Source organism: Sinocyclocheilus rhinocerous, unplaced genomic scaffold, assembly GCF_001515625.1.
Source record: "Sinocyclocheilus rhinocerous isolate Xijiao unplaced genomic scaffold, SAMN03320098_v1.1 scaffold1243, whole genome shotgun sequence".
Lineage (NCBI taxonomy): Eukaryota > Metazoa > Chordata > Actinopteri > Cypriniformes > Cyprinidae > Sinocyclocheilus > Sinocyclocheilus rhinocerous.
This window is the reverse complement of record NW_015626033.1, coordinates 3,034,299-3,049,081: the sequence shown is the minus strand read 5'-3', so window position 1 is coordinate 3,049,081 and position 14,783 is coordinate 3,034,299. Positions and strand designations below refer to the sequence as shown.

Here is a 14,783-nt window from a genome sequence, read left to right as displayed (position 1 = left end):
TTTTGCCGTCTATAATTTAGAATGCCTGGAATTTTGAGTTTTAATAGACTAATAAATTAATGCGTGCACTCTGTGTGTGATTTGGTGATATAGCCTACTTGATAATGTCAGAGATCGCCTCATTACAACAACACATACCATATTATCGAAGATATACTGTATATCGCAGACCCCAGACTTGACTTGAGTGGAAAATGAATGACTTGAGTGGTTGTGTGCGCACTTGTTTGCACATGAGCAAAGGTGTTTTTAGGAGTCTAACTTGCAAAGGCTAGACTAGTGATGTTACATATGACACTGAAGCTTCAAAGTGCGTATCGGGTAAGCAGCGCAATTTCTCACGAAGCTCTGTGCCGGAGCGCGTATTGTTTTCAGAGAATCACGTGATCAGCAGAGTTTGATAGAAGTGGCTGGAAGACCTGCCAAGAGAGCATTGCAATAGTCCAGCCTGGACCACCAGATGGCGCTATTTTTGACACTCGCGAAGCTTTGGATCTTTTCCCGAAACAGTCAGAGGAAAGCCTCTGTGCTTCATGAGGCTTCATTTGCCCATCACTAGGCTAGACCACTGATTCGTCAAACCTGCTTTCCTTCAGTTTGTAACGAAGTATTATTACTTCGTTACATTACACCACTGATTACAAGTAATGCAAGTTACATAATCAGATTACTTTTTTCAAGTAACTAGTAAAGTAACGTATTGCTTTTAAATTTACAACAAAATATATGAGTTACTTTTTCAAATAAGTAACACAAGTTACTTTGTTTTCCGATTAATTGACTGACCCTGTGTTGAGAAAAACTGGGTGAGGTGCAGAGGCACTTCCTTCAGCCTGAGTGAAAGGGTGAGAGTAAAATGGTGACAAAAAGTAACTCAAAAGTAACATACTTTCCATAAAAAGTAACTAAGTAATGCAAATAGTTACTTTTTTATGGAGTAACGCAATATTGTAATGCATTACTTTTAAAAGTAACTTTCCCCAACACTGTAAATGCAACACTATACATAATCTACTGTTAGAGTTGGGCGATACAGTATTGATTAGTCACGCTATATTTGCAATGATTTTGCTGTTTGTGCAGGAAATGTTATTCTATATTTATATTATTAGTAGTTTTATTTGCTTTACTGAAGAGTGTTCTTTCTTTTCTAAATGCCTCATTAAGATGCTTAAGTTTGTCAGTTTGTCCTGAGATGACAGATAACAGGAAATCTACGTGGAGACAAGAAAATATTATGTCAGCTTTTTAGACGTCCTGGCTTCTTAGAAACGCATCTGGAGGACATAGTTAGACACCTTAAATGGACATATATGTTGAATTTGCATTATGATTGGATGAGATCAAAGCATCCGGAATTGATGAAGGTATAAATGTTGAGTTGGGGTGTTGCCTCTTTGTCACATCTGTATGACCGTTGACCTTTTCTTGCAAGAAAATAAATCTTCAAAAGACTTTTGTCTCATACCTTTATTGAAATAGAAAATTCCCACGACACTGTTGTATTGCACTTTTCAGTGCTTTTCAATTAATTGATTCAAACTTCATATTTCAGTGATTCAGTAATTCACGAATCAATGATTTGTTTGCATCATCACTAATGAATGTTCATGGAAGTCCCGACATAGCATTTTTCATGTATTAAAATATTTAAGTTTAAATGGATGTTGCTTAATATTTATTTTATTGGTTCATGTAAAGGTGCATAATTTAAAATATTGCACTTTATTATTATTGTTGTTGTTGTTGTATTTTATATTATTATGTTATTTTTCACTGTGTGATAAACATTCCATCATTATTTTTTAACCATTTGTACTTTATTTTACTTGCATTAAATATTTGGATTCTATTTAATTGCAGTTTGGTTAAAGAAGCCATTGCGGAGTAAATACATATTGTAATGAATATAATCAATATACATATAGCTATGTATGTAATTTTATTTAGCTATATCGCCCAGTCCTATCTCCTATTCAGTCTACAACTACAATGCAAGACACTGTGGTCCTGCTGTCATTTATTATCTGCTGTTTACTTTCCTTTTGACCACATATTTGTTATGTTTCTGTTTCCCACGCTCAAAAAATGGCTGTGTTTTTGTTTATAAGCCACACACAAGCCAAATAACTAGTCCTGTAGGCCGATAATGAAGCCTGCCTTGATTAAAAACAGTAATTGTCCTAAAAGATAACATACTCATTTTTTCAAATGATAGAAATAGAAGTAAGGAAGCAAAAAGTGTGGAGTCTCTTTGCTGAAATACTTTGTAGCTCCTGTATCTGCGTTGGGAGTCTGCACCCAGTCAGACAGACAGGAGGATGGAGAGTATTAGAGCTCTCCAGTGAGAAGACTTTGAACTTCAGACCCATCTGCGGGGTGCTGGGGCTGATTAACAGCAGCTGCACAAGCGATTGGGGAGCTGTTTATAGAGGCTGGTGAACCGCGGTTAGAGCACGGACACGTGTGCATGTGCATATGTGTGGGAACGAGAGACAGTAGACGTGTTCACACCTATTTATTGTGTTTCTCGCATTTGGCGTTGACAATATGCACAAGATACAGTTGCTTTACTTGACTGTTTAGAACATTAGATGAATTTGTGCGTTTAAATAACTGAAAAGGAAATTCTGTCATCATTTACTCACTCTCTTGTTGTTCTAAACCTGTATGACTTTCTTTCTTCACTCCAAAGGAGATATTTTGAAGAATATGGAAAAACAGTGTACAGTGGATTTTTTAAAAATATCTTTTGTGCTACCGAATCTTCTTCCACACTTTCCACATTGACATCCATCTCCAGTGCTTCCTCTGCATCGCGTTCCTGATGTGCATTTGTGCTCTTAGGCAGTCTGAGTAAGCAAGTCCAAAGCGATCCACTTTTTGGAAAGCCTGTCATCTGTCTACGAGGCTTCCACTTGTCACCGCAAATGACATATTCCAGGGTCAAATTGCGGTTGACGGTGAACGCAGAGTTCCCCCTCACCATAGCAGTGAAGAGGGCACCCCTGCTATTGACGTAGTGTCCTGGCATGGCCGTCCATTGACCCGTAGTGATGTTGTAGCAGTCCATGAGGCAGCGCAGGAAGTCATCACAGGGGCCGTCGTTCCTCATGACATACAGGTTGTCACCGTGAGCCACCATGCAGTGTCCATAACTTTGAGGCTTAACTATAGTGGTGACCAGCGTCCATTCATCATTTTTAGGTGCATATTCATAAATGTCCGTAGTACCCAGTGGCTTCCAGAAACACACAAATATCCTACGCCTTGTAACAGCGCTAGCCGGCGCAGCCACAGAACGAGGTGCGTGCTTGGAAAATGTCCATGCGCCTGTGAAGACATCACACGCTTCTACTGAGGACATGATCCTTTTGTGAAATTCACTTCCGATGCCGTACAAATGTCCATCGTGACCCACCAGGGTAAAGTTATACCTGAACTGCTGAGGACCATTGAACACACTCCATGTGTTGGATTCTGTGTCATAACAGAAGCTCAAGTCTACAGTTTCCTTGCTAACTCCTCGCACTCCTCCAACGATATACAGTCGGTTCTCCACAACAGCCACCCCGGCCATAGAGGTGCTGGCATCTGTTGGTAGATCAATCAGATATTTCCAAGTACCCGGTTTCTCATCAAGGTAAAACACCGTCCTGTAGCAGTCCTGCAGAATCTTCATGGATGGCGAATGAGTCCCTAGAGCAACAAACAACGCTGGTGAAAACGACTCCACGTAGCAGATCAGCTCCGCTGGGAGTGCCTCGAGAGCATCTTGCACATCGCTATAAGCATCACGGATGAATACTGCAGCGCTGTGAAACAACCTCCACAAGCTGTACACCGCTGCCGTGTGGTACAGAAGAATGCAGTTGTCGGTATCAAGAAGGTCTATCAAGTGCTGAACCAGGACGTCGACTTGGAGGAAGACCGCACACTCGGCAGCCTCCACAATCTCGTCTGGGTCTCGTATAGCAGGGCGCTCACCCCTGGAAACCGCCATGGCGATGAGGAAACCCCTGGCTTTCAGGCCACCCTGCAGGTGGAACTCGTTCAGCTGACTGTCCTTCATCCCAGAGCGGAAGAGAGCACGGAAATACTCACAGTTCTGCCCTAGGACGGCCCTGTTTATGGTGAAAACGCTTTCTTCAACCCGTACTCTCAGAATTCCAGTGGACTCTTCACCTTGTTCTTCACTTTCATCCCTGCTTTGACCCAAACTGCACGGGGGCCCCATAACACCTCTATCCTGCCTGTCCGTACCCAGATTACTCTGTTCATGAACCATAAAGTTAGACTTCGAGTTAGTGTTTCTGTAAACAGAAGTGTGCACACACTGCAGTCTCGCAGCTACTTGCTGGACTGAAAATAGCAACACACTAAAATAGCATAGACAGACATTTGACAGACTTCAAAATAGTAGTGGGAAATTATCAGCACTAATACTGCAAAAAAAAATATCCCAATATAATGCTGAATTAATGCAGTTTAAATTAAGTTGATTTGTTTAAACAATTGAATTAATTATGCTGTTATTTTTTTTCCAACAGTAGGCTTATAATGATTCAAATAAAGACAGAAACCCATAAATGAAGTGATGACAGTAGTTCAGAAAGCCACTCCTGTTTTTAATAAGACTAAGAAGATTATTTTCCTTCAGTACCCTCTCTACCTCAGAAGTGTTTTGGCCCTGGTGAGTTACATTTTTTTTCTTCACTGGATGTTTGGCATGGAAACAGGGGGATTTTCCATGTTCTGGGTGTTCTTTTGGTCTCTTGCCCACTTGCATTTTTGGCTTTTTGTCCCAAAGACTGGTGCTTTATCATTTTTTATGCCTTATTCTTGAAATGTTTCCTATATAGACTACTTTTTTTTTCTTTTTAGGGCGAAGATGGTGTGATTTGTGGATTAGAATAAGAAAACAAGCCTTGGGTGGAGTATTTTATTTTAGGATTTTTCTTTTGTCACACTGATTTTTATGTCCAATTAACAGCATATAAACAGATCCCACTGTTGTCATGTTGATTCTGGGATGTGGACATGGTCTTGACCTTCAGCAGAGCCCGGAGAACAAGCGATACAGAGTTTTAGGCTACCCCGAAATGCCTTCACTTTCTATTTAATCATTGTCAGATGCCTGAGGACTCAGCACACTGTTTTCTGTTTCAGAGACTTTATGTTGAGTGTCAGAAGAGCGAGGGCGGGACGAAGCGAGAAATGTGGGGGTTTTGAGTTGGGGTTGATGTGAGAAAAACAATACTTTCTAAACAGTTCAATCAGCATCTTCCTCCTCTATTGGGCTGCTCTTATTTTCCCACCAAATGGTCCCTTTACATTTGAGATCACGTAACTCTCGAGTGTGTCTTTGACTCTCGTTCTGCATCGCTTATTGAAGCTGAGCCTCTAGCAAGCTTTTGCATTCAGCTGTGTCCTTGACATCCAGTTGTTTATATACATGCCTTGCCATCACTTAGCCTGCCTGTTCACCTCACTTCTGCCTTCGAGAAGCACAAGCACGTCTTGTCAAACAGGAGGTTTCAATCCAGCCACTTAGTATAAAGTATAATGCAAGCGAGAGGAGATTTTCCCAGCCGTCTGTCTGTAACCTCTTGTCATCAGTCAACTTAATGGTTCACAAGCTACCGCTAGCCCTAATCAGCCCTGTCTGTGTATGTCAGTGTGTTTTGTGTGGCATGAGAAGAAGATCAGTGTGCTATTTGCCCAGGGGCTGTCATTGCATTGTGGGTATCAGTGGGGAATTTAGTAATGTTATGAACCGGCTGATTTGGGAAACCTCATCGCTAGCTCCACACCCTTTTAAAACCATTACTCCTGCAGGCAAACACGTGTGGAATTCCTTTTCTAGCTGAGCAGGGCTAAGGTCAGGGAGAGATCAGTTTCGAGGAAGAATCCCCCTTTGGTCAGAAACAAAAGCCCACATGAAAGACAGGTGCAGAAGCGACCAGGCAAGCTCATCTCTGGAGAGTCCCTCTATTTGATTCATTACATGGGAGTGTGGGAGATGTTCAGCTTGGATACAGTCCCTGTGTTGGTATACTTTGCACATTGTATTTATTACGTGTACTGAAAAGATCAGCATAAATTTCCATGCTGGATGAGACATGGTTTTATGATGGTTTATTTTTTGTCTACAGCATAATCATGCAGTTAAGCAGCAAAACTTAGGTAGTAAAGCTAGTCGACCAGCATGGTGTGGTGAAGCTGGCTGACCAAGGAGGTCTTGCCTCTTATTCCTTTATGAGTTTGCCTTGTTTTCTTAATACACATCCTTGATCTTATATTATACTATCACATTAGATTACAATTAAATTATTAATAGCAATAAAATAATTATCAATCTATTTGTATATGTGTGTGTTGGTGTAATTTTGTTTATAATTTATAATATAATAATAATATGCAGGAATTAATATCATATAAATACTTTATTAATATCAATAATTAAATTGTTTAAATATTACATTATTAATATTTTGTATTTTTTTACTTTTTTTTTTTTTTTTTGTTCCAATCCGTCATGCACTCGATTGAGACACTGAATTATTCACTGTTCTAGGATGTAACCAGCTCTAGGACAGCTGCTAGCTGGCACAAACACATCAGAATGGGTCAGTGAGTTCCCAAATGTTGAGTCTACAACCACATGAAGCTCTTAGAGTAAAAAGTGGCACGTGATGTTCATAGTCATTAACCGTGAAGTTTAAGGTCTTCTTCTGATTTTTTTAAATTTTATTTTTTTATTTTTTTTTTTTTTTTTTTTTTTTTTTTTTTTTTTTTTACATTTACTTTCATTAAAATATATTAATTTGCTCCACCTCTGAACAGCTGATTGCAAACTCACGTTCAGGAGAGCAGCATCCGACATATGACAGCATTTTCAGTAGGAATAACATAAAAGTGGAATTATTACTCAATGAAATAATCAGTATGTTGACATAATTATATTATCTTTCTCTTTTTTTCTCATTCTTTTTATCTCAGTGCAACATGGGAAGGGAGCCGTTTCCTCTTCCACCACCTCCTGCTCCTGCGTCTATAGAGCCTGAAAGTTACTATGAAGATCCACAGCCCTATGATCCTATAAGCATCAATGGTACGTCTTGAATTGGGTCCAAAGTTGACCTAAATAGAAAATATCTTCTACTGTTTATTCTTTACTTTGACGTTCATGTCAAGCCATTTATAACCTGGTTAAAAAAGGATATTTCCAAAGATTAGGTTAGTGATTTGTGACTTCTCATTGCGTTTGTCCTACGAGAGGTAACCTGTGGTCATTGAGTGCTCTGTTTTAGCTTCGTCCCTCTGTAGTCTACAGCTTTACTGTGATACAGAGAAGCCTGCGGGCAGGGAGCACAGAAAACAGTGATGGTCTTTGTTCAACGGTAACCGGTACTCTGGCACTGGACATGCAGTGACGGAACATTGACCGTGAGCCCAGGAAATGGGGCCAAAAGTGATGGGGCATTTGGCTGGGGTTGCAGAGTTCAGCCCAGCGAGGGGACAATCATTTACAATATTTTTTGGCAGATGACGTCTCTTCTTGGTCAAAGGATACAGAGGCATTAGCATGCAGCTGTGCTGTGTAATATCAACACACAAAGGATGTGCATGGCCAAAATCGGAGATGTTTCGGCACTTGTTTCGGCAGCTGATATCAAGCCAAACCTCATGGTTTAGGTTGAGTGAAGTGAATTTCTAGTTGGATACGTTCTAACAGTGATGGAGCCCTAAAATAATACAAGCAATGGTGCTGCTGGTTGCATGAAAACCACAAGACACAAATATTTAGTGCAGGCCAAAATATCAGTATTGAGTTTATGCAATACTAATGAACATTTTTCATACATCAAACGCACTTAAAATGTATTTACTCTTCCTGTTTCTTTCATGTGACATGTAAGCCACATAAGGTTTCACTATCTATAGCTTCTCACCTGATCTTTTTTTCTCTTCCTCCCTTATTGCATTTCCCCTTTTATTGTCCTCCTGTGTTTCTGTAGATTTTGGGTGCTTTGCCATCATCACAGGGGTCAGGAAGCGCATAGAAACTTCAAACAGTGTGGTCTATGCTGTGATCACTCGGGGTATCTATCTCTGTTTCTCCCAGTGTACATCAGGAGAGAAAAACAAACAAACAGCACTAACTTTATAGGCTGCGGTGAAGTGCACGGATCTGAGAAAGAAAAAATTTTGGAGTGAACTATTCTTTTACAATTCTGATGTAATCTCAAACAATACTGAATTCAGCAGAGTTTGCAGGGAGTTACTTGCTACTTAGAGGATTTTACTTTCTTTTGTCCGAGTGCAACAGCAATGAACAATCAGACTATCACCAGCCTCACCTTCTTTGCTTATTGATTCATACATTTCTCACGTTTCGCATTTACAGAAGATACAGAACCAGTGAGCAGTTCGTATGAGTCCTATGATGAGGAAGAAGTGACGAAGGGTAAGTCCACAGCGCAACACCAGTGGCCATCTCCTGAGGCATCCATCGAGCTAATGAAAGATGCGCGAATCTGTGCCTTCCTCTGGAGGAAGAAGTGGCTTGGCCAGTGGGCCAAACAGCTGTGTGTTATTCGTGAACATCGTCTCTTGGTATGTGACATCATTGCTTAAGTCAGTGACACCCATTTCCCACCCATAGCTGATCTATGATATGAATGTTTACACAGATTCCAGTGTTTGCAATCAAGTGTTTACATATGATACTAGTAGTAATAATTTACTTAAATGTTTACTTTTAACTTTCATATGTATTTCAAACTCACCATTCAGTCAACATAAAATAAAAAATGACCATATTTACTTTCTTAATGCACATTTCTGGTCTGCCGGTGCATGATGTATTGTTGCAAATGTTTGTCATTTCGTAACTTCATTTCGCACCACCCCTGAAATGACTTTCTTATTTGGCTGATGTCACCAAGACTTCTTATTTTTCAAGCACTGCATGTCATCCACCTGTCATGGAACTTTTCATGATCCAGTCCATTTCCAGTGGAAAAAAATCAAGTTCCACCCATAAAAATCCTCAAAAATGTCACATTACAGAAGAAAAATGGGATGTGAACATTTTACATTTAACATTTACATTTATGCATTTGCCAGATGCCTTACATGATGACTTGCACTGCATTCAAGCTATACCTTTTATCAGTTCATGCTATTATTGGGAATCAAACCCATGACCTTGGCATTGCTAGGGTCATGATCTACAATTTTTGCTACAAAAATGTTTTATGTTGACATTTAGCATTAGTGGAATATCCACAATTTTTTATATTATTTTCAACATTGGCAGTGTATGATTTTTTATTTTTATTTTTTATGCTGCTGTGTTCAGTGCTACAAAAGTTCAAAGGATCAGACTCCACTGCTGGATATCAGTCTGCTGGGCTGCAGTGTTGTCTACAAAGAGAAACAAACTAAAAGGAAAGAACACAAGCTGAAAATAACCCCACTGGGTGGAGAAGCCATCGTTCTGGGACTGCAGAGCAAAGAGCAGGCTGAACAATGGCTAAAGGTGAGGGACAATGGGGCTTGGCCCATATGGATGAACAATCAGTGTTCGGTTTGTGCGGACATAGTTTATAGCCTTTCATCTTTTATCAAGGTTATTCAAGAAATTAGTCCGAAAAATATTGCAGGATCTGCTGATGTAACCGACTCTCCAACACTCATTTGTACTAAGGTATGATAGGTTGAGGTTTATTCCCTGATTGATTGATTTATGTAAGAAACACTTTCCAATTTTGGGTGGATTTTTCAAAAAATAGTCACTGTATCCTGTTAAGCTTAAATGTTCTGCCCTTTCTGGCAGGGTGAGCAGAGCGAGAGATACTCAGTGGCATCTGAGAGTGGAAGCAGCACAGACAGTCACGCAGAGAACCTGGAGAACAAAGACGGTGAGAGTGGGCCATTACAGCTATTCTTTTAGGTGTCTGTTTGCTTGACTACACTGGAAGTGACTTGAAGTTGTCTAAACTGGTAGCGTTGAAGATGCATGTCACCTCAGAATGTTGCTTAACCATGGACCAATCAGCTTTTAGTTGCAGACTTGACTACAGTATCAATACATTGCGTTAATAACTTTGTATACCAATTTATTTTCAATAGAAATACATTGATATAAGAATAGAAAATGCATAATGACAATTAGAAATGGGGCAGCGATCAACTAAAGTTGTGACACCTTAACAGGCACTTCCAGAGTAGATTTCACAATATTACTGTTAATACTGTACTAGCTGTATAACTGTAATTGTGTGTATAATATTTACCTTTCAATTGTCATTTAAACTTTAGTCAAGAAGAAATACGGCAAGTTTAGTAACCTTATGAACATTGGAAAAAAGAAGGTTTCCTCTTTGGAAAGTCCGGAGAAGAATGTGGATACATCAGGTAACCAGGCAACAATATATTTAGTTTATATGTTTTTTAACTCCCACACAACCTACCATTTTCATCAACATCTCTTTGTTCCAGGCTACCTTAACATCCTGGTGAACACCCAGTGGAGAAGCAGGTGGTGCTCAGTGAAGGACAGGCAACTTTGGATCTACAATGACAAAAGCAAGAGCAAAGTGGCCCAGCAGCCACTGTCTTTGGAGGGGTGCATGGTCCTGCCAGACCCCAGCCCTGAGCACCTGTATTCATTCCGCATCCAAATGGATGGAGAGGAGCTCGCAACCCTAGAAGTGAGTTCATCACTAACTAGTCCTGCATAGCAAGACTTTTGACTGTGTAGCTTATTCCAACCACTTAGATAGGAAGTGATTGTCTGCATGACCTGTAAAGCATTCAGCCACAGTTCTTTTTTTTTTTCTTCTATGTGCCGTTTAGAGATCTGAAAGAGATCACAATAATAGACTGTGGGAAATAATAAAGTCTATAAACTCATGAAAAAATACTGAACAGCAAGAACAGAAGTTATGAACAGTCATACAGAAAGCACTAAAAACATTAGTGGAAATGTGTTTAGGTTTTGTAAATTTATGTCCATCCAACAATAATATTTCACATACAGGAAACAAACAGAAAATACAGTTATATACAGCTTGTCATATAGCTTGCTCGCTACTATCTCAAACAAAACTCGGAATATCTTCCAAAGTTGGTGGTGTATGACATCTGTATAAGACAATTATTTGATACAGTTAAGAGCAGTCTACAGTAGACTTGGACGCTGCAGTAAACCGGAAGACAGAAGTCTCTGATTAGTAATTCTTTACACTCTCATGATGAGCCACTGTTTTTTCCAGTCTCACTGTCTGATGCCCTCATGTATCTTGGCATCAGTCCAACAGCCTGAAAGAGATTTCTGAGAACTCCCCTCTCTTCATTCAATTCTGTTGTATACAGCTTTGCAAGATTCACAGCTAATATTTATGTGCTACACAAACAATATACGCTTCCAAGTTATATACACTACTGTTTAAAAGTTTGGGGTTGGTAAGATTCATTAGTCTGTATTGTTTTTGAAAAAAACTCTCTTGTGCTCACCAAGCTGCGTTTATTTGACCAAAAATATAGCAAAAACACTAATATTGTACAATTTAACTGTTTTCTATTTTAATATTTTTAAAATGTAATTTTTTCCTGTGATGGCAAAGCTGAAATTTCAGCAGCCATTACCTGAGTCTACAGTGTCACATGATCCTTCAGAAATCATTCTGATATGATGATTTAGTTCTTGAGAAACATTTCTTCTTATTATGTTGAAAACAGTTGTGCTGCTTAATGTTTTTGTGGAAACAATGCATTTTATTTTATTCTTTGATTAATAGATTTTCTTGAAATAGAATATTTATTTGAAATATAAATCTTTTTTAATAAGTCTTTTCTGTCACTTTCATGTAAACTGAATGCATCCTTGCTGAATAAAAGTATTAATTTCTTTAAAAACAAACTATAGACCCCAAACTTTTGAATGCTAGTGTATTTGCATTTCTTTGTGTACAGTATCTCTTTTGAGTTACTGCTCATAAACGTTTCCTGACCTCATTCTTGAGTTGAGACACTTCTCAGTAAACAAACAGAGGGGGAAAATGGTAAGTTCTCAAAATTACTTCATAGTATAGTGAGGATTCAATATAAACTTCAACGTGACTGCCATCTTCAGGCCAGAATGAAATCAGTGTGCAAACTGACCTATTTGCAGATCATTTCACCAAGGCCTAGCTGCACCTGTTAAGGAATATGAATATCTCAGGGGGTATAGATGATCAAATATCCTCCTCTTTCCTCTCAGGCTAAATCCTCCGCTGATATGGGCCACTGGCTCGGGCTCATACTGTCACAGACAGGCACCAAAACAGACCCGGAAGATCTCACCTATGATTATGTGAACTCTGAGAGAATATCCAGTATTGTCAACGCTGCCAAGACGTCCATGTAGTAAGCTACTTCATGTACATCAGTTATTAAAAAAAGAATAGTTCACACAAAAATAAACATGTTGTCATCTTTTACTCACCCTCATGTTGTCACAAACCGGCATGGGTTTCTTCGATGGTGCACAAAAGGAGAAAATTTGAACAGAAGCCTATGGGCTGAGACTGTAAACTTCCAAAAAAAACATAAATGTACCATAAAATGGCCCATATGACTTGTGAAATATATTCATAGTGATATGATCGATTTGATTGCTTTTTTGAAAATTTGGAGCCTGATTTGTTTGTATTTGTCAGTCTAATGCAGAGGAGGTACTCAGAGCCCAACACATACACAGACAGCCCTCCGTCAGACCCCCATACTTGTGATGACATATACGATGATGTGCCATCCACAGAGAATGAACAGGAGGTGGGTGAGACAGCCTTGCCATGTTTTGTCGTAAATCTACGCCACCCACTTTCATGCAGTTGTGTTTATTCCGAGTCATAGACTCAGGATAGTGCAAGATTCACTAAGCATTCGGCCAAAAATAATACGAGTTACAGGAAGTCATTACTGTGACAGTGTTGTGTTTTTGTAACTCTGCCGGCCATCCAACGTCAATAATGTTTTTCTGATACTGTTACTCTCTCCGGCTGTAGGAGGTTCAAGAGGTTCAGAATGGCAGTGAGGAGGGAACAGCAAGCGGCGAGGAGAATGGGAAGGACAGAGTGTATCTGGATCTGATCCCGGTTCGCTCCTTCCTGCACACGAGCTCGGGCAGAGTGTCACCACAGACAGAGCTCAGTCCCTCATCTGCTCCCCAGGATGATCAGCTACACTCTAAAGAGGTTAACATTATCAAATGGAAAATGCATGTTAATAGATCTAATCTTGAGCATATGTTTCATTTCTTTAAATTGACTTTGTATTTTTTAATGTAAATCTTTTGCAACATAATAAATGTCTTTACTGTCACTTTTTCAGATATTTAATGCATCCTTGCTGAATAATTTATTTTAAAAAACTTACTGACCCCAAACTTTTAGTTTAGATAGTGTAAGCCTATATATACATTTTTGCCAGTACGTGCATCCCCTGGTAATTAAATCCATTACCTTGGTGTTGTTAGTGCCAAAATACAGATATTTATTTAGCAAAAATGATACAAAATGTAATACAAAAACATGTAAATATACAAGTCTTTTAATACAAATGTTTAAAACCTTCTATACTATTCGTTTCTAAAACAGATTGAAACAAGTGAAACCTCATTACCGAGCAGCACAGAGAACCTCGACCCTCCACCAGTTGCTAATAGAATGGACACAGACCGCTCTCCAGCCCCGAATCTGCTTGTCCAGACTCAAAGAATCAATTTCCTTGGTCAGGAAAGCCAAAAGAGGGCCTCTCTCACCTTACTGCCATCCCAAACCCAAACCCTACCCCAGACGCCCCAGAGTCCGCCCACCTCCAGAGGAAGAGCTGCCAGCACAGACAGATTTCTCGAAAAACTCAAGTTCTCTCCAGCAGGTGATTGTAAAACCATCAATTGTAAAACAGACCTACAAAACTTTTATTTATTTACCCTGCTGTGCTTTTCCCAGCCATGCACTCAAGTGAGCATACCTTCAGTATTTGAATGTAGGTCATGGCTCAAAGCTCCTACACATTCCCTCATGTTTAGCAGGCCCGGGGTCAGTTGAGGTGAAATTAGGGAAGAACAGGACGGAGGCCGATGTGCGGCGTTACACAGATGAGAGAGACCGGCTGGAGCGAGAGAGGGAGGAGGTTAAAAACACTCTGGCCACCCTAAGGAAAGACAGACGAGAGGTGAAAGAGGAGCTAAGCTCCTGCCAAGGTACTGCAGTGCCACCTAATGGTGATATTTGGAAATGCCCATGTGTTAAGAGGTCGTTTCCATCATATTTAACAAACACTCATGATGTTCCAACTTTGTATTATTTTCTTTAAATTTTCAAGATGCAATTGGAATTTTTATATGTGACCCTGGACCACAAAACAGTCATATACATCATCTGAAAGCTGGATAAATAAGCTTTCCATTGATGTATGGTTTGTTAGGACAGGACAATATTTGACCGATATACAGCTATTTGAAAATCTGGAATCTGAGGGTGCAAAAAAAATCAAAGTATTGAGAAAATCGCCTTTAAAGTTGTCCAAATGAAGTTCTTAGCCATGCATATTACTAAGCAAAAATTAAGTTCTGCTATATTTACGGTAGAAAATTTACTAAAAATCTTCATGGAACATGATCTTTACTTAATATCCTAATGATTTTTTGCATAAAAGAAAAATCGATAATTTTGACCCATACAATGTATTTTTGGCTATTGCTACAAATATACCCCAGCGACTTA

The 14,783-nt window shown here is 39.4% G+C and overlaps 1 protein-coding gene across 2 annotated transcripts in view; it reads left to right on the top strand.

The window, feature by feature from the left end:
- The window catches only part of LOC107707932 (actin filament-associated protein 1-like 2), a 40,116-nt gene that overhangs the window by 23,195 nt on the left and 2,138 nt on the right, over positions 1-14,783 (top strand). Inside the window, exons 5-16 of one of the 2 annotated variants that reach the window (XM_016512065.1) lie at positions 7,003-7,114; positions 8,411-8,619; positions 9,368-9,547; positions 9,638-9,715; positions 9,845-9,929; positions 10,330-10,425; positions 10,510-10,721; positions 12,275-12,420; positions 12,714-12,828; positions 13,062-13,250; positions 13,653-13,932; positions 14,090-14,260. In XM_016512065.1, coding sequence (XP_016367551.1) covers positions 7,003-7,114; positions 8,411-8,619; positions 9,368-9,547; positions 9,638-9,715; positions 9,845-9,929; positions 10,330-10,425; positions 10,510-10,721; positions 12,275-12,420; positions 12,714-12,828; positions 13,062-13,250; positions 13,653-13,932; positions 14,090-14,260 — 1,873 coding nt within the window. Of the gene's footprint in view, positions 1-7,002; positions 7,115-8,410; positions 8,620-9,367; positions 9,548-9,637; positions 9,716-9,844; positions 9,930-10,329; positions 10,426-10,509; positions 10,722-12,274; positions 12,421-12,713; positions 12,829-13,061; positions 13,251-13,652; positions 13,933-14,086; positions 14,261-14,783 lie in introns of both variants that reach the window. The other variant, XM_016512062.1, reaches the window with a different exon arrangement.